The sequence below is a fragment of the Oryza glaberrima genome, chromosome 2 (genome assembly GCF_000147395.1).
Source record: "Oryza glaberrima chromosome 2, OglaRS2, whole genome shotgun sequence".
In the NCBI taxonomy this organism is placed as follows: domain Eukaryota; kingdom Viridiplantae; phylum Streptophyta; class Magnoliopsida; order Poales; family Poaceae; genus Oryza; species Oryza glaberrima.
The window spans coordinates 21,766,037-21,785,660 of record NC_068327.1 but is presented as its reverse complement, the minus strand read 5'-3'; the positions used below and the strand labels follow the sequence as shown (position 1 = coordinate 21,785,660).

Sequence of the window (19,624 nt, the reverse complement as noted above, 5' to 3'; positions counted from 1 at the left end):
AATAATGAATGTAGAACCGAGTAAAGGAAAGGAGACAAAGAAAATATGAAAACAATTAGTAATGTGTCCATAAACCGCAACGAGAAGATATTATTTGTTTGAAAAAACCACTGAGGTGTATATATAAAATTAATAAATGTCAATAAACCGTGATAAGGAAGATACAAAGTAACAATGGTCAAACAATCTTCGACCATAAATACCCTCCCGAGGAAATCGACAAATTAAATACGAATGTACGGAAGCGCCCTCTTTCACGAAGACGAAAAAGTAAAATCCGATACCTTGTTCTTTTTGAAGGAAAGCGACAAAGCATGAATAGTTTGTGGAGTTTACTCTTGAACAAACAATTCTTATCGCCATAAGGATTGCAACACAACAATAACTACTGACACGTACTCTTTCCTATGCAAAAAATTAATCAACGGTTTCCTCCTAAAGGAGCTGACAAAAAAAAATAATACAACACATATCGGAGTACAAGCAATCAATGCATGGTTTCTACATAAGGAAACGATACTATAGGCCTTTCTACAAACTTTGGCGTAAACGACAAAATATGACCTGTAATGTATATGATCCTTTGTGGAAAATAATAAAGCATGTAATGACGATTGCTATGTCTTATAAAATGGCCACAACAATATATGCCATGCATCCTGCAAATTATCTATCGTGCAAGAGTCATCTTATTCACTATGCCCAATGTTTTTATAAAACAAATCACGGTAGTTAACATTACATTCTCATATTTTTCATGCACTGTATCGTTTTCCCCAATGCCAGTGATTATCCACTTCCCTCTATAGAACAAATGCACATGAATCATACATCACCACTAGCTTTTAAGGGGAGCTAGAAAGGGAGATTGCCCGACCGTCCGGGTTCAGGATTGAGAAAAACCGCACGCTGGTAGGAACGGAAACCAAAAGTAAGCACGCGATATAGCTAGTGTCACGTACGTACGCCAGCCGAAAGGTTAACCTGCCGTTATGGCCGGATGCCTGCAATACATATCCCTGCATGCTGCAGCGTGCATTGCATTGCATTGCATTCGGCGCCGCTCCTACGCACACGCGCACCACACTCCTCTACCATTAGTACGCGTAGTATATATACCACACCGTTCACCCTCCACGTATACGCACTCCCTAACAATCTCCACACGAGCAAGCGCAGTTGGTGGCGTACGTATGTGTCGCACGTCACGCAGCTGTACGTGCGTGCGTTACGCCGATTTTACAGCTTGGCTGCAGGCTGATGCTGATGCTGCGTGCGTGGGTGGATTGGTACGTTTTTGCTCCTGCTCTCTCGCGCTTACAAAAGGGCCGGGGTCCCCACCGCACCACACTCAGTCCAGCACCAACACCACGACAAGTAGTCCACACTCCACATTCCACAAGCCTATCAAACTAGAGCGCGGTGTAGGTGAATTTTGGAGTCGAGCTGAACTGATCGTGAGATATATGGCGTTCTCCGGTGGTGGTAGGCAGCAGGGCGACGGCCCGTCCGACGGCGACGACGGCGTCCCCCGGTCGTTGATCGGAGGCCGCCCCCGCCCCATCCTGGAGCAGATCAAACTTAATGCCACACAGATGCACAATCTTAGGGTACGACAGCATATTTATGTGTGCAAATTTCTGTTTATGGAGTGAATTCTAAACTTTCGAAGGGACATCCCCTCGTTATTTGCATATCATTTAAATGATTATGATCTTTCTTTAAAAAAAATAAGATAGATTAATATATATGATAAATCGCTCCATATAAACATGTAAGTTAAAATTTAACTCCTACAGATTACAACGAAAAAAAATCAAACTATGGCTAATGTATATATTCGCAGTCTAATTTGTTTCTTCGTTGTAATTTATACTCCCTCCATCCCATAATATAAGGGCATCCACAATGTTAGGAAAAAACAGGTATTAGGCAATATAGTATTCCTATGACGTAGTAATAAGCATTGTAGAAGTGGGTAATAACAATGATAGGTAGTAAGCTTATGACTAGTTATAAGAATAAAAAACATTAAAATCTCTCTCACTCTCTCCTTCCAACACAAGAATGTACTACTACTGCATGCTGAGTTAGACAAAAAGCAATAAATTTTTTCTCATGGGACCCACTTTACAAAGGCCTACTAGCTTAGCCTTACTACTTATTATCTAGTTAGACAAGATACATTGCTGTTGGCCTATGGGATTTTGAAGGGATGTGACATTTTCTAGGACTACGAATCTAGATGGGCTAAGCTAGATTCGTAGTCCTAGCAAGTGTCACTTCCCTCCAAAATTCCTTTATATTATTGGACGGAGGGAGTAGAAGTTAAATTTTATACAAATATATCTTTGATCATTTGCCTCATACAAAACTTTTATACAAATAAAAAAAATATAAATCTCATTTAAAGTATATTTAATAATAGAATAAATAAAAATTTTACTTATATAACATTTTAAATAAAATCAATGATCAAACATAATCTAAAAGTTAACAATTAAATAGAGCGAGTACCAATTAAATAACTCAACAGAATCAGTCGATCTGACTCTTATTCGATCGGCCACTGCACGCAGATGCAGGTAGAGTACCTCGTGGCAGTCACCAAGACGCGGCAGCGTGCCAACGGAAGCGAGGTATAATTCGCGCTGCCACGCAATCCAAACATTCCATCCCCTTTAATTACTGTGTTCAATTTGTTGATTTTCATGCCCTTTTTTTTTTCACAGGGCACAAATTCCCCTGCAGTTGGCACGCCTGGAATGTCGTTGGCCGCGGCGGCGGAGGTGGCAGTGGCCGCAGTGTTGGCGGCAGCGGCAGCGAGAGCGGCATCAGCAGCAGCAGATAATGCGAGCGAAGCTGAAGGTTCCGGTGGAAACAAGCAGGAGGCGGCGGTGACCACCGCGCCTACTTCACCGGAGAACTGATGCATGTAAAGCAACAGCGTCTCCGTCCGTCTCGAGCTTTCCTCCTAGCTAGCCTACTGCTCAGCGTTAAGACTGGGCGCTAAATAAAGGCATGTTTAGTTCACACTAAACTTTCCTCTAACTCCTAATTTTTCATCACATCACATCACATCCAAAACTTTCCTACATACATAAACTCTTAACATTTTTTTTTTAAATTACCAACTTTCATTAAACTTCTCCCCAATTTCAGCTTCTATAAACACGGTCTAAGTGAGCTCCGGTAGAAGAACCATGCATGCATGATTGCCTCTGAGTGTGATCGATGATCTCGGGTGCCGGTCGACCTGTGTGCTGTGGTTTTCAGTAATTTGGTGTGTTTTCGCGTGGCATACACACCATGCATGCTAGACTGTGGGTGGTCTTGTTTGCTTTAGCCTTTAGGACATATGTTTGCGATTGTCTTTCGCTAATTTCGCGTGTTTCTCATAATTAATATTGCATCGCATTGGAGGTTTTTCGAAACCGACGCACCCAATCCACTCCAATATATTCAAAACTCATGTTTAGATGCTTTTTAACTTTTTCGTTCCGGTAAAAAACATGGCACCCACGTGTACTAATATCGGCAAAATGACAAAAGTTCGCCGCATGAGTAAGGAGAGATCTTTCGAAACGAACGCACCCATTCCACACCATTATGTTCAAAACTCATGTTTCGGTGTTTTTTTGAACGTTTTCGACTCGGTGTAAAACATCGCACCTACCTGTGTCAATATACGACATTAATTGACAAAAGTTCGTCGCGCGAGTCATTGGGAGAGTTTTCAAAAACGACGCGCCCAATCCACTCCAATATATCTAAAACTCATGTTTTTGTGCTTTTTGAAATTTTTCGTTCCGATAAAAAACATCGCATCCACCTGTGCTAATATATGACAATATTGGCATTAATTTACAAAAGTTTACCGCACAAGTCACGGGGAGATTTTTCGAAACCGACACCAAATAAAAATTTACCAAGGTGTTTGACACGACTCAAAGTGATTTGGAGGGGGAGAGAGTTGATTCGCTTGGCCTGCACGGCACACGGAAGGAACACAAGGAAACAACCTATCTAATCGATTCAATCTACTATTTCTTTCCAAAACCAAATTTCACTACTTCCAAATAAAATAGATCTGATAATCTTCTTCCCTTGTCTGCACGACACCAATGCACGGGCAAAAACAGAACCACGGCTAGGTCTACATAAACCCTAATGCAACTCAGCAACCTGATCCACAAAAACTTCTGAAAATTATTAAAATCAAACCCTGACGGCGAGACAATTCCGTTTCCAAAGTTCCCAACGACAACAAAGACATGGCAGCGACAACGATAGTAGTACTTAACGTGACCAGAACTCAAAACTCTAAACAGACAAACGCTAAGACCAGCAACTCAGCACGACGATATAACGCAAAACTCAACAAGGTAAAAACTGAAAAGAACAAAGAAGTGGCACAAAGATGGCAAGGTGATGGATGCAATATTTTTTATGGCTATTTTCTGGTTATAGGTAGAAAGAAAACTCACCGAGCAACAAAAGTTCTGATACCACTTGATAAACCCTGAGCTCCACTCGAGACACCGAAGGCTGTTGTTGGCCTGATCTTTCGATGAGTTGATGATAACTACGATTTGGGAGAAGCATTGACAACCCAACTACAACCGTGCGAGATGTTGTTGTGTTACACCTTAGCAATTGATACACCTCTCCGTGGGTTGTTGATATTGCCAATGCATATCAACCTTATTCCTGTAAGCAAATCGAAGAAACAAGCAAGAACAAGATAAAAGCAATCTGAATTGTAGATAGGAATTGAATACAAATGATAAGTTGGGATTCCGTAACGAGCAAACCGGCGATCTAACCGATCACGGGATTACACAGCAAAGTAGCGAAGCTAAACTTTACTCTAAACAAAACCCAAGAAACCCTGAAGGGGAACCTAGCTATTTATAAAGGTGGGAGGACAACCTAGGGGTCCTTAGGGTCATGCTCCACCTGGTTGGGACGCACCCCACATGGGCTCCACTTGGGTTGATGTCTCAAATGAAGTTACAAGCCTATATGCCTATTACAGGTGACGCATCTCCTTGTTTATGTGATTGCGGCCAAACGAGATGGAATTTGGAGATAAGACTGGATCCATTAGAAAGAGGACTCTGAGAGCTTTCCATCAAATACTCATGGACCCAAAATGGAGCCCGTATGCATATTTGGCGGCCGTTCGAAGTCAACAATATAGCAGGTGGCCGAAAAGGATTCTAGCACTTGGGCATTTTGATCTTGATGTGAACAACAGTTGTATCAATGGTAGCCTTGGTGTTGACAGAAAACACGAGGCCTGGGAGATCTGCTTAACTCTAGTGCAGGTCCAAAGCTCGCCTTCGGGTGTGCTAGCATGCCAGTTGATTTGATCCTGTAACCAACAAGAAGTAGAAACAAAGAAATCACGGTTAAATCTATAAATGATAGCCGATCGGCTAGGTGCCGATGACATATCATTTATCTTTGAGCCGATGTCATATATGCATCGATCAGCAGCCATTAATAAATAAGAAGGGACTAAATCTACTCGATCGGCTGCAGATATTACCAATATATAATCTTTATATTGATATATACTTAAATCAAGTGATTGGGATAGATCGGTCGCTATGCCGAGACAATATAAATCACTTAGATCGAAATATATATTAATAATGAGACTATATACATTCATAGCATAGCCGATCAGATAGATCTAGCATATATCGGCTAATACTTCGATACCACCTTATATTAAGATATTAAAGCAAGTAGAATATATTAAACAACAGCCTAATATACTTAAATGCAGCAAGATCTTAACGTAACGGGCGGATTTAACATGTCAATCAAGCATATAGGATAAAAAGTAGTTAAATTAGGTAAGATCGGCTGAAACTCCGATGCTACCCTAATCAGCAACCGAGAAGCAGGCTAGAGATTGAGATTCTAATCACGACTCATAAGATCAAACTTAACTGATGCAGCTATAAGTATGAAAAGAAGGACAATATCTAGACAATCAAGCCGTTGGATGTGTCATAGAGTGGTAGATATCTTATATAATCTAAGTCAACATCGGTATTTAACTTAATCGGCTGCCTTCTATTGACGGATGTTTAGCCGATTGTAGGTTAGATATCAATATTGCCAGGGATTATGTAGGATATATGATAACTCGACGAATTACATAAACAAGATTAGAGTGTCATAAAGATGGAAGCACTAATCCCGAGAACGCAAGCCGTCATAACAAGTTTTACCTCTTCTTGAAGATCGAAACCGATGCAGCTCAACCCGAAAGCAAGAACTCGTCGAAATAAAACTAAAGCAAAAAAAGGGTGGCGATGCGCCGAGATTGTATTGAACGTGTGTTCTTTTTTGTTACATAGGGCTCGGCGTCTATTTATACCCCGAGAATTACAAGATATGTCCATACCGGACACGACTATTATCTCTAACAAACTCTAAGATACCATAAGTCTTTGCGGCAAACTTTTGCCCTAAGCATATCTCTAAGGAAATTACGTAAAACATCCTAATTAATAGATACAATTGCCTTCTCAGGACTCTATCCATGTGCGGCAATCATCTTGAAGCATATCGACTCAACCCGATGTTGTACACCAAGTCGTATTGTCGGAATCGGCTGTATCACCTAACCCAGTCTAATTTAGATTTAGCCGATTCTGGTCGTAGCCGATCTGGACTCCAGCCGATTCTTACTCTGTTCCCGCAACAATCCTTATCTCCGACTCCGCTTCGATCCCATCCTCACCTCCGATGCTGATATTACCAAATTCGGTTGTTAACACTTGGTCACATCAGCAGAATAAAACCGAACCAAAAAGTCCAAGACCGAGACCTAGAAATTCGGTCTCAACCAACGAAAGAACAAAATTTATTCGGTTAATTTGGTTAGTGGCTTCGGTTAAGCGAATTGACCGATATAACTGAATTGTGATTTGTGATGTACTGCATGTTATATGAAGTTGAGAACTGAGTATATGATTCTCGTGATTTATTCTTGCTAGTTGATCCTAACTTGTGATATATTGTTTGGTTTTTTATGTTGCCTATTATCTTGTATTTTTGTTGTATATAACTATCAAATGTTGTCTAAAAATAGGTTAAGTGCTCCCAAAATTTATCATTGTAAAATTTATCTCCTGAAATTGACACAGTTAGGTCAGGACAGATACCGAGAACCGAATTCGTTGGTCGTGACACAATTTTGCGTTTTTATTTAGTCTGCACTTTTCAATCTATGACTGCACTGACCGAGGGATGAAAGACCGACATGACTTTTTCAGTTTAACCGAATGCCCACCCATAGCAAGCTTAGCGTGCGCGGTTGGCTCAGCCCACACTTGTCCATACACATGATGGGCCAACATGACTATTGGAGCATTAGGCCGATCGCGTGGAAATTTCACGATGGGAATTTTTAGAATGTGGATTGAGTGAGTCTGTTGATCCATGATTCAACGGGATCGATCCATTATGAGTCTATTATATTAATTGTTAATCCATGGATATCCAAATGGATAAGCTATATTAGTAGTAGACCAAGAAACTCCTATAACATCAGTGTAAAACTCGGGCTCAAAAATTTTTTAAACTCATGTTCACACTATAAAAACTTGTCAAATTCATTCAAATTTTGTTGGAATGATTTATTGCACAAAGAAGCAACTTCGTGTAAATTTTGTGCCATTTATACATGTGGGGCCCATAATGCACGACTAATAGAATAAGAAATTTCCATTATATGTGTGAAACTTGGACCCAAAAATTTTAAACTCATGTTCACATTATAAAAACTTGTTAAATTCACTTGAATTTTGTAGGAATGTATACAGAGAAGCAACTTTGTATATTTAGACATCCGAGACCCACGATGCATTACTGAGACCAAAAATTATAGTTACATATGTGTACCACTTGGACCCAAAAATTTTAAACTCATGTTCACACTACGAAAATTTGTTAAATTCAATTGAAATTTGTAGGATAATTTATTATATAGAGAAGCAACTTTGTATAAATTTTTGAGACCTTCATACATGTGAAGTTATTTTGGGTTGAACCCTAGAACTTAGGTTCTAATGGTTTGATTCGTTTGATCCACTTATCTTTTAAGTGATTCTAAAGGTCAGCTGGAGCAAATCTACGGATAGATTTAGGCCCTATTTAGTTCCCAAAACAAAAATTTTCACGCTATCATATCGAATGTTTGGACGCATGCATGGAGTATTAAATGTAGGGAAAAAAACCAATTACACGGATTGTGTGTAAATTGCGAGATGAATCTTTTAAGCCTAATTGCGCCATGATTTGACAATGTGATGCTACAGTAAATATTTGCTAATGACGGATTAATTAGGCTTAATAAATTCATCTCGCAGTTTTCTAGCGGAATCTATAATTTATTTTGTTATTTTACTACGTTTAATACTTCAAATGTGTGTCCGTATATCCGATGTGACAACTAAACCCAAAAATTTTTCCCAACTAAACAAAGCCTTAGGGGAGAAATGGATTGACCCTGAGTATTTCCATCTTGACGTGGAATGATATTTGTCACAGGTAGTTATGCGCGTTCACGAGAGATCCAGAAGGTCCCAGTTTCCCGCACTAGAAAAACTATCGCTGCGGCACCATTCTCCACGCGTCATTAAACTATATGGCAATTTGGACCAATCGGCTGACGGCAAAACCGCCAGCTTTAGGGTCATACGGGATCTTCATTTTTGAAAAAGAGTGTCAAATGAGTAAGTTAAGGGAATATGATCTAACATTAAGAATGAGGTCAAACGTGCAATTGTCCTAAAAGACACCAACACCAAAAAAAACTATGACCGCTCAATCAATGGTTTTTCTTATTTTGGGGCTATTCACTTTGATGCCATTTCAAACCATACCATTTTTTTGGGTTAAAGTTGTGAAAAATATGCATATGTTTGGTTTCTTACCAAACTTTGGTAAATATACCAGAAATTTGGCAACTGCACAGTAATGACCAAAATTGGGTAGCATGTATGTTGGCAACAAAATGAACACATCCAAAATAGCTATCTTGCTAAAATAACTATCTTGCTAAAATAGCTATCTTGCTAAGCTTTGTACAAGGTTTATTTTGGCATCAAAGTGAACAACCCCTTTATTTCAAACTATAAACAATTAAATTGACTCCATAATTAAAGACACTTATATTTGTTCTGTACCTCCATACAACTTGAAATTCAAAATTAAATAGAACTAAAGGATCCAGCCTAAGTAAGAAGCCATATTGACATCACAGACAACGGTGGACCAGATAACACAGGTAGCAACGAACATCTGATTGCTGAGCCAAGCAGTGAAAAGGAAAGCTGAATTTTAGATTGCGCAAGCAAACTCGTCGATATTGTTGATCACTGAAATCTGCTTCATCCACGATATCGGACAAATGTGTATTACTGTATTATGTGATCTTTATGCCTTCAGGCTTCAGCCCTCAAACATTTCTAGAAGTTGTGACTCCAGCTGCTCCACACTGTACCTCGCTGACATTTGTTTCTTCTCTGATTGGTTTCCCATCTGCATTTGATAAACTGGGATAAGTTTCTGGATGATTGCCTCACGCAACTTCAGGCGGACATTAGGATTAGTCACCTTCCAAGTCTTTTGTACACTGTAGATCCTCTCGAAAGAAGAATTAAACTTGTCAAACAATTGATGTGGCCACAAAATTATCGCGACTTGAGTTCGCTTTTCGAACGATGAAATAACTGGATCCCAAGAAGCTTCTATATAAGCTGTGATTAATTGATCAAGCTGGTCCTCGCGTTGAACAAGACAACTTTCTCCAAGAATGAGTCCCGAATCTATACATCTCTTTACTTGCTCAATCATGAAATGAAGATTGTTCAGAAGGAATACCTGTTTCTGCCCTTGAAGTACCAAACTTCTAGAGTTCATCTCCAACATAGATTCCAAAGACGAGACCAATCCCATAACTAGTTCACCAAATGCATTTGGCTTACTATCCAACATTTGATAGATTGTGCTCTTCTTTTCAAATAGCACCCGCATATATTCTGTGATATGCCGAGTAATATGATGAACACCAATATCAACCATGACCAGTCGTTGAGATTTTATCAAGTTGTTTAGCTCCATGAACAACTGGAGCACCGTAGATGATGATCGATCGATTAGACCACGAAACTCTGCAAGAACGATCTGCTCAGTTCGCCCCGAGAACAATGCCAAGAGTTCTGGCATGGCGTAATTCAGTGCTCTGTACATCATGACTAAATTCAGTATCATCTGTGTAGTATGTTTTGTTGATTCACGGGCAGCACAGCTTTGCGTGGAGGGATCGTCTTGTGAGTTTTGCTGCCAACTGCACATTGAACTACCACAAGCAACCAATTTTTTTATGGATTGCGTTGCAATCACCATAAAGTAGTCATGCTTGAATGAATTGAATGCGCCGAAGTTTTGTTTGTGTAACTGCCGTCGCATCTCAGTAAGAACATTGAGAGTGATTCTCATCGCCCGTACCCATGCGTTCACTAAGATTTCCACCGAGTCCTTCATATGACTCCCCAAAATATTTTCTATGTCAAGAATTTCAAAATATCTGCTTGGTATTGGAGTATTGGACATGTATAAAAATGAAAAAAAAAAGTCTGGTCATTAGTAGACGCCGAGAAACTTTCATCTCTGATAAACCAACTAAAATTAAAGCTGCAAATTAAGTGCACAAGTGAGAAATTAAGGGATGCTAGCCAGGCCATGTGCAGTTCTATTATATAGACATATATAAAGTTCAAGGAGATATCCGCATTATTGCAAATAATCCAATCCTCCAAACCTTCATATTTGAATAAATATCAAGTCTACTTTCCAAGAATACAAACGATATGATATGAAGCTTTGTACATGAAGTTATGGCAATTTGAATGCATCTTCAGACAAACTGACTCAAATAATATTAGTAGCCTACTCCCTCTGGTTCCATAACCGGAGGGAGTAAATGAACAGTCCGTGACCAAAAATTTTCCATGCAAGGAGTTTTTTTTTTACTGAAATTTTTCATGCAAGGAGTTGAAGCATAATTTGAAAAAAAATCCATAATTAGCCCAACATAAGGCCATAATCTATGTGGATGTGCTGCATAATGCATAAATATTCAGGTAACATGATTCATCAACAAGAGTCCAAGTTAATTTATTTGTTGTTAGAGTAATAATATTTAGGTAACAAGATTCATCAAGCGCATCAGTGTCGGTTTATGCGACGAATCGACAATAATATATTCTTGGGACAAACTGATTGTGATACTCAATAGTTCATCGGCTGAATTGACAGTTTTGTATACGTGCACTACATATATTGGACCTATGGCTTGATTTTCTGGGTATCGAGATGGACCGGACCGCCAGGACCATTTCAATGACCAAAGGAAAGAGGCCCCCGCATCGTCCTCCCTCACGGGTGACACGGGAGGCGGACACCGCCGCTGCCGTCGTCCGCTCCCCCTCCTACCTCTGCCGCCTCGCCACCGTCCGAGCGGCCGCCGGCAAAGCCGCGCAGCCACAAGGACGGAGGCGGCGGGGCTTCGTCTCTCCCTCCTGTCGGCGGTGGGGGCACCGATGCGGCCTGGGGCGCGAAGACGGCGGCGCCGGCTTGCCCGGCTGGCTGGCGAGGTGAAGAAGGCGGCGGGGTGGAGGAGGTGGCAGCGGGGTGAAGGAGGCGGCGGGGCGGCAGAGGATGCAGTGGCGGCGAGGGCGTTGGAGGCGAAGTTGGCGGCGGGGTAGAGGCCGCGACGGCGGGCTCGCCGGCGTGCGGCGACGCCGGATCTAGATCCCCTAGCGCCAGATCCGGCGCTCCCCCACCTGGATCTGGTCTCCCCTGCGCTCCCCGCGCGGCGGAGGCATCCGGCGACAGGGAAGGAGGAGCGGCCGGCTTCGGTGGCGACGGCGTGGGCAGCACCCGGTGGTGCGGCGGCGGGCGAGGCCGACTACACAGCCGACGGAGGCGCGCGGAACCCGTTCGACGGCGGCGGCTTCGGCTGGCGCAGCACTGGCGGGGCCGCTCGGCCAGCGACGGCACAACCCGGCACGGCACGGTGGCAGTGGTGCGTGGCCGGCGGAGGCTGGCATGGTGGCGGCGGTGCACGGCAGGCGGAGGCCGGCACAGTGACGCTGGTGGCGGCGGGGTTTGCTGGCTGCTTGTGGCGAAGGGCGACAGCGCAGCGGCTTCTTTAGCGGTGGCGGCGGTTTGCGGAGACGGCGGTTGGTGTCGGCGGCTGGTGACAGCGGCAGTGGTGACGGCGGCCGGCTTGCGGCGGTCGTGTCTGTGAGGCGGTGGCGAGGTTGCCGGATGCAGCAGCGGCTGGCGACGTCATGCAGACGATCGCCGGCGACAGCTAGTGGAGGCGGGGAAGGAGTCGGGTGCGAGGTGTGGATGGCGACGGGCGTTCGGCAGCGGCGGCTGCGGTGGTGGTGACCGTGTCTGCGGTCACCGGAGGCATGATGGCTTCGGTTGGCTAGCCGAGGGCGTGGCAGACAGCTACTTCTGGCTGGCGCGGCATTGTTTGGAGGAGGGGTCGGAGACCGGCTTGGCGCAGAGAGGCGCAGCCGATGGCAGCGGAGGCCGGCTCGGCGCGAGAGGCGCGGGCGGCGGAGAGGGAGGCCGGCGTGTCGCGAGAGGTGCGGCCGATGGAGGGAGGCCGGACTGGCACGAGAGGCGCGTCTGGTGGAGGAGGCCGGCTTGGCGCGAGAGGCGCGGCCGGCGGTGAAGGAAGCGACCTCGGTGTGAGGGAGAGCTACCGGTGGGTGTGGCGCGGTCTTCGGCACACGAAGGCTGGCCGGCGGGGGGTGCCGGTGCTGGGGTCCCACATGTCGGCAGAGCTTGAATGGTGGTGGAGCATCAGGGCACCAGCCGTGGATTCGCAAGAGGGTGGTTGCCAGGCGAAAGCCCAGTCTTGGCTCCTTTGAGCCCCGACGGATGGTGGCGGCGGTCTTTCCGTCGCTTCTCTTCTTGAAGACGTCGTTTTGGCATCCCCTAGGGGGCGATCTCGTCTGAGTTCTTTTGTTGGTCTAGCGGCGGTCGGTCACGCTTAGTTGCGGCCGGTCTGGTGCTTGCCTTCTCCTGGGCTTGTGTGTTGTCGCTGTCGATGTATGGGTGGTGGTATATTTTTTCCTTTTTCCTGGTTACGACCCTCCAGGGTTGTAATCTTGTGATGCAGGTGATGCAGGTTATGAACCATCAATGATAGCCTTCTCTGCACTAGTGTCAACCCAATATCCCGGTTGTGCTACTGTTAAGAAATATCACTACAGTGATTATTTTGACGGATGTATACAGTAAATGTGTTACCTTGCAAGTTCGGAGTAGTGTCGATCGAAAGCTCCTCGGAGGAGTTGCTGATATCCGCCCTCAGTGATGATGCTTGCAATGTCATCTAAGACAGAAACGGATTGGATGTTAATAAAACCAGTGCATGCCAATCTTTTGTCTGGTCCATCTTCAAGAGATGCTTGATTATTATCACTGCTACCGTTGGTGCTACCACTGCAGGTGAAGGAACTAGAGGAGCTCGACGACACCGTTGCTGAGATTGACTCATTAAAGGTAGATCTGACGGAGGACTCCCAGATGGGTCCTGGCAAGTAGCCCAGACGCCTTAGTGGACTAACCCTCCAGACTTTGAGGTAGCAAAACTCCGTGATAATGGAAGAGATGGTGGTGCCGTGGAGTGATCTTGCACGGTCACGGAGATGTCCAGTTTCGGTTAGGACAGGGTGCTCCAAGTTCAGTATTCGTGTAAGGTTCTTGGCGGCGACGAGGTATTTGTCCACCTTGTCTGGGTTACCAGAGGTGTCCATCTCTTGGCATCTTGGAATGACAATAGATTTCTCTATGTCATCAAGATTTAAGTCTAGCTTAACCTCCATATTGTGCTTCAATTCCAGCCAAGACACCGGTGGAGGGCATATGGAGGCGAAATGAACGTTCCCGTGGACGCGATCTTCCTGGTCCTCGTACCGTTGCCTCCTGCGAGCTTGATGACTTCTTTTGATCCGGGCACTAATCTTTCGGTCATTTTCTGTCCTCTGTCTTGGTATCTCTGATTCCTTTGTATCCACCTCCATCCTTCATGTACGTACGCCGCAGTGTGCAGTTCATTTCAAGTGAGGAAAAAAATAGGTATATGGTTAGAAAACTGTATCGATATACGGCAGCGTTTGAAAATTTAACTTAAGCTATTTAAACCCACAATTTTTTTAAAAAAAACAAAACAGCTTCAAATTCATCTTCCTTTCTTGGATCTTGATATTAGGGACAGAATTTGTAGAGAGGCTGGGGTATGGCTGCGTGGAGGCGGCGGAGAGGCCGGCTCCCGAGTCACCGATGGCGGCTGCGTGGAGGTGGCAGCGCGGAGGGCTGGAGTGGGCTGCATCGGCAGCTGTGGATGGCCATCGCGATGGCATTGGGAGGCTGATGCGGGCAACGGCAAGTAGACGGCTCGGTCGACGGCGCAGGAGGCTAATGCGGCGACGACATGGCCAGGCCAACGCGGCGGTGGTTGGGAGGCCGGTGACGGTGGAGTGTGCCTCATGGCATGCCGAGGCTGACTAGGGGGGTGGGGGGGGTGGGTGGGGGCGTCGGTACAGCAGTAGCCGCATGCCGACGGAGGTTGGCCGGTGGTGGAGGTTTGGAACTATGTCTACGGATCGGCAGGGGGTGGGCAACAGGTGTAAAAAACTAGCTCGGTCTAGCCGAGCCGGCAGCGGTGGCGTCTTTGGACGTCGTTTTCCCTACTGTGGGCGCTGTCAAGCCGCCCCTCTCCATCGGGTGGATTTCCGGTGAAAGCCTTGTCTTGGTCCTTCGTGACATCGATGGATGACGGCACTAGTGTTCATCCTCTCTTCTCTTCCTGGAGACATCGTCTTGGAGACCGCGCCAAAATCTCTCTCAGGCAGTTTGTGTGTGCTCGCTCTAGACATTTGTCCACTTGTGGTGACGCCCTAGTCTATGCATGTTGACCATGTTGGTGGGCCTTGTCAGGAAGAGTGGTTCCATCTTCTCTCTCACTCTCTCCTCTCCAATACCATGGGCATGGATAGAGTCGAGTGTGATGCTCGATGTTAGGTTTGGTTTTGGGCGATTTGGCGGTAGCTCCTTTGTTGGTCTAGCGGCGGTTGATCCGGTGCTAACCTTCTTCTGGGTTATGTAAAGGCGCTATCGGTGAGTGGTGTGTGGTGGTTGTGGTTTTTTTCTTTCCTGAATAGTGCCTTTTAAATACTAATCTTGTAATTTTTTTCTTGCTCTATTCAATAAAGTACTATCTGGTGTTGGTCCTTAAAATGAAAACAATATGCAGAGAGGATAATGATTTTTTTTCTTGGAGAGAGGATAACGAATTTGAAGGTACCACTTCTGAATATTGATACTCCCTCCATCCTAAAATAAGTGTAGTTTTGTAATATTTATGGCCAACATTTGATCGTTCGTCTTATTTGATTTTTTTTAAAGATTGGTATTTTTATTGTTATTAGATGATAAAACATGAATAGTACGTTATGTGTGACTTTTTTTTATTTTTTTCATAAATTTTTGAAATAAGACGAATGATCAAATGTTGGACACGGATACCCACGGCTGCACTTATTTTGGGATGGATGTAGTACTGTTTACCACTTAGTACTTTGAATCCATGACTGTTTTGGGAAAAAAATTAAATAGTCTCCTTGCTTAAGAGCAGGTACAATAGCAGACTATTAGCCAGCTATAATCATATTTTAATGAGATAAACGATAAGAGAGAAGAGCAGCGGGCTACAGATCTGTAGCCAGCTGTAGCACGGACTCCAAGACGCAAGGTGTGTATGACAGGTGTGACCATATATTAATAGTATAATAAGCAACTATTATATGAATTGGCTATTAGATTGGCTATAGATGAAATGGAGCCAGTAGTGGGCTATACCATTAAACTTGCTCTAATAATATGAAGAGTTGAAGACGTTGGTTCAACTCCCCCCTAATTAAGCATACGAAGACTCTAGTTGCAACTCTATAATGGTAGCAGGTAAAATTTACAAAGGGGAATACGTACCTATCGTGCAGCGGGCGATTGGGGGAAGAGGAAGAAGAACCATGCGTGAAGGACGGAGTAGTTTCGTAAAACAGGCAGCCGCCGTGAGCGCGATCCGAACCTCCGTCCCCGAGCCACCTTTTGCGGCTGGGAAGAAGCATGTCCGCCGGGGTATCCACCGGCTTCTTCCCTCGGTCCCCTCCCATCGTCGTCGCGAGGAGAGGGAAGGCGGCCTCGGTGATCCACCGCGCGAGATCAACAGATCGCTTCAACGCGGCGCCGCGCAAACGAGCCAACAGGTAGACATAGTCCTGATCAGTAAACCACCCCCAAAGTTTCATTGGTCGCTCGTTGAGCTAATTGCCAACCTCAACGTCATGCATGTCTGCCATTGGTCGCCTATCGAGAGTTGTCAACCGTACAGGCCTCACAAGTCTTTGTTGCTTGCAACTTTGACAGTAGAATACTTCACTCTCAGAGTCACGGTCGACACCAGTGGCATCGACGATATATATCTTACTTTTCACAAACAGACAAACCAGCCTCAGGCCTCAGCGTAGCGTAACAATGGGCCCGTACAGGCGTCAGGCTAAACAATGGAGTGTTCAGTTCGTGCAAGTAAACAAGACGAATATTAGCTACAGGCGGGAACACCTGGCGGGACTTCGCCGCGGCGACCAGCAGGCGTCCCTGTGCCGTGGGCTCGTTCCTCTTCCTCGACGACCTCGACAGATCCCAGCCGGAAAGCCGAGGCCAGGTAGTTCAGTTCTTCCCGGACCACACGCGGCGCCGGCTCGATGACAATACATTTTTTATTCACCAGAAAAAATACCTGTTGCAACCACGGGTGAATGTTATTTTAATCTTATTATTGTTATAGTTAGGATGAAATCCACTTTGAAAATTCGCTTAGATTTTTTTTAAGAAAATCATGAGCTCCAATTAGAAGTCTGACTTTCATCTCAAGTTAACATTCGAGTTTTTTAAAGAGATTTTTATACGACTCCTCTGTATTTTCAAAAGCGAACAAACTTAAAAATCGACTCAAATAAGGATATGCATTTTCAAAAGCGAACGAACTTAAAACCGACTTATACATAGATGACATACCAAAATACTGACAAAAACATCTTCAATTTCAAATGCGAACGAACTTAAAAACAAAATACCGATAAAAATATCTTTAATTTTTATAATAGTAGAGATATGATCAGATTGGGAAAAGTAAATCTATCTATTATATACTAAAAGTCCATTAAACTTCCTACAAACGCTCATATGCTGCCATGTGGCGCTCTAACGAAATAAAGAAATTGTTAGAAATTCTAAACAAAAAGATTTCGTTAGATCTATCTTCGAAAAAAGTAGTCCGAAACCTTCATCTCTGTTCGGTGTGCGCACGCATGTTAGCCATCCCTCCCTCCCTTCTGTTGATTTTTTCTCTCTCCTATGGTAGTTAAGTTAGTTAAGGTAAAAGACATCCAATGTTTTTATGGCCATGCATGCATATTAATTTATTGGTTTCGGTAGTTCTATAAATAGATAAACAATCTTTTAAATAGTTGTAACTTTTATATTATATTTCAATTTATGACCTATTTGTACCATTGTATTTTTTAATTAAATCAATAATTAAGATCCAAATAGACTATGATGTAACGCTACAAAATTATTACTGCTGAACTCACATTCATCTTGAGGCCTCTAAGAAAATATGCCACCCTAATTTTTTACTCATACACTGTTAGATATCTAACAACTTTGTGCAGACTTAAGTAACTTCTGTCAACATCTACATGAATTGGTCGATAAATAAGATGATCGATCATAGCATCTAACTTATAGATATGATCTAATAAATTAAGAAATTCGACCATCAATTTTCATTAAATCAGTGGACCCATTGTTTTAGACTGTTAGACCTATTTTATCAAAACAAAAAAGAACACATTCAGATCAATTTTTATCTAAGTTGGTGGACCCAGTAATTGCTTTATATCATTAGATCTCTGTAAAATAACCACATCCGGAACCTCCACGTCCAGTGCGAACATACGTACGTAAATCAAAATTATCTTTACAGGTTAAAAGAACACACAATAGACCTCCACGTACTAGGCTAGCGGCTCTCAAACTGTCACTTAGAATATCCTACGGTGCTATTAAATTAGAGAAAATACTATTAAATTAGGGAAAATAATAGAAAAACAGACAAAGAAAAGAAAGCATCTGAATATAGGTTTCTATTTAAATTAATGGGTACATTGTTTCTGGTTGCAGAATTTTTTCATAAAAAACATTTCAAACCTCTCTCCTCCCTACCCTCCCTGTGCGGTGTTAATGCCCATTAACATCGCATAAACGCTTCTAAGCCATTCTTAAATTAGAGAAAATCATAGGAATTTTGAAAAAAGGACACATCTAACCATTGGTTTTGACTTAAATCGTTGGACACATTATTTTGAATCGATTGACACACTATTTTTGGTCATTGGATCTATTTTTATAAAAGAAACACCCCAAACATCCTTCCCTCCCTCCCGCTCCTTTGCGGCATGCGGTGCTAAAAGTCCATTATACATCTTATAAACACTCTTTAAGCTGTTACATTGCTCTTTTAAGTGAGACAATATCCTCCAAATTCTGACAAGAAAAGAAAACTTCCAACCATCGATTTCGACTTAAACATATGACAAATCATTTAGGTCGTTAGATTAATCATTTAGAAAAACATACCAAACCTTCCTCCCTCCCTGCCCGTGTGTGGCATGCACCATTCCTTTACTCTCTGTTTTTTTTATCTCCCTGACAATTAAAATTGAAATTATCTATATGGCAAAGAAAAACCACAAATGGATCTCCACCTATTACTTATATCCTGTTAGACATCTAACGACTTTCTACCAACTTAATTAATTTCTCTTAACATTGTCCATGTTTTTCTTTTTGGTAAAACTTGCTATAGTATATTGTAAATTCTTGACATTTAACGTAGAACAATCTAGAAATCTCTATTTGTTATAAGAGACTTCAGTTTAGTGACGTAGAACAATCTAGAAATCTTTATAACAAGACTTCAGTTTAGTGAGAATTCGCTAAAAATACTATGAATCTATGATCATTACTTCAATACACGAGAGAAAATTTAAACATATGCCTTTACCCTGTGCAAGGTTATATGCACTTCTATTTTCATCCCAATTTGCAAGATCAAAGCATATCAAGGATGATTCATAAAACATAAATCTCAAAAAAAAAGGACATGAAATAAATTGAAAAATGTTGTTGGATTTAAAACTCATTCTAAATAGAAAAATTCAAACATTTTAGGAGGATTGTTAGAATGAAAATAGATATAAAAATTAACTACAGCAATAAATGACATTATTGGACTATTTTGGGGGGTGTGGGCGGGAGGGGGTGCAAGATATCTTTCAGGGCAGTCAAAATATATAAAAAATTTTCTCATGGGAACCACATACATTGTTTCGACACAACTGCACGATCTCAAGTAATTTTATTTTAGAATTTATATATAGTGATG

At 42.9% G+C, this 19,624-nt stretch overlaps 2 protein-coding genes across 3 annotated transcripts; one reads left to right on the top strand and one right to left on the bottom strand.

The window, feature by feature from the left end:
• Positions 1-1,466: 1,466 nt before the first annotated feature.
• LOC127761702 (uncharacterized) lies at positions 1,467-2,930 on the top strand. The gene is made up of 3 exons (XM_052286026.1): positions 1,467-1,610; positions 2,580-2,639; positions 2,733-2,930. The coding sequence occupies exons 1-3, from the start codon at positions 1,467-1,469 to the stop codon at positions 2,928-2,930; spliced, it is 402 nt and encodes a 133-aa protein (XP_052141986.1).
• Positions 2,931-9,040: 6,110 nt separating this feature from the next.
• Positions 9,041-16,479, bottom strand: LOC127761650 (exocyst complex component EXO70A1-like). Of its 2 annotated transcripts, XM_052285977.1 has the most exons (4): positions 16,102-16,479; positions 13,541-14,136; positions 13,360-13,444; positions 9,041-10,615 (listed from the first exon to the last, which is right to left on the bottom strand). In XM_052285977.1, the coding sequence occupies exons 1-4, from the start codon at positions 16,419-16,421 to the stop codon at positions 9,478-9,480; spliced, it is 2,139 nt and encodes a 712-aa protein (XP_052141937.1). In that variant the 5' UTR covers positions 16,422-16,479; the 3' UTR covers positions 9,041-9,477. The 2 variants fall into 2 exon arrangements, with proteins under 2 accessions (XP_052141937.1, XP_052141936.1); XM_052285976.1 differs by having other exon boundaries at positions 13,360-14,136.
• Positions 16,480-19,624: the final 3,145 nt, after the last annotated feature.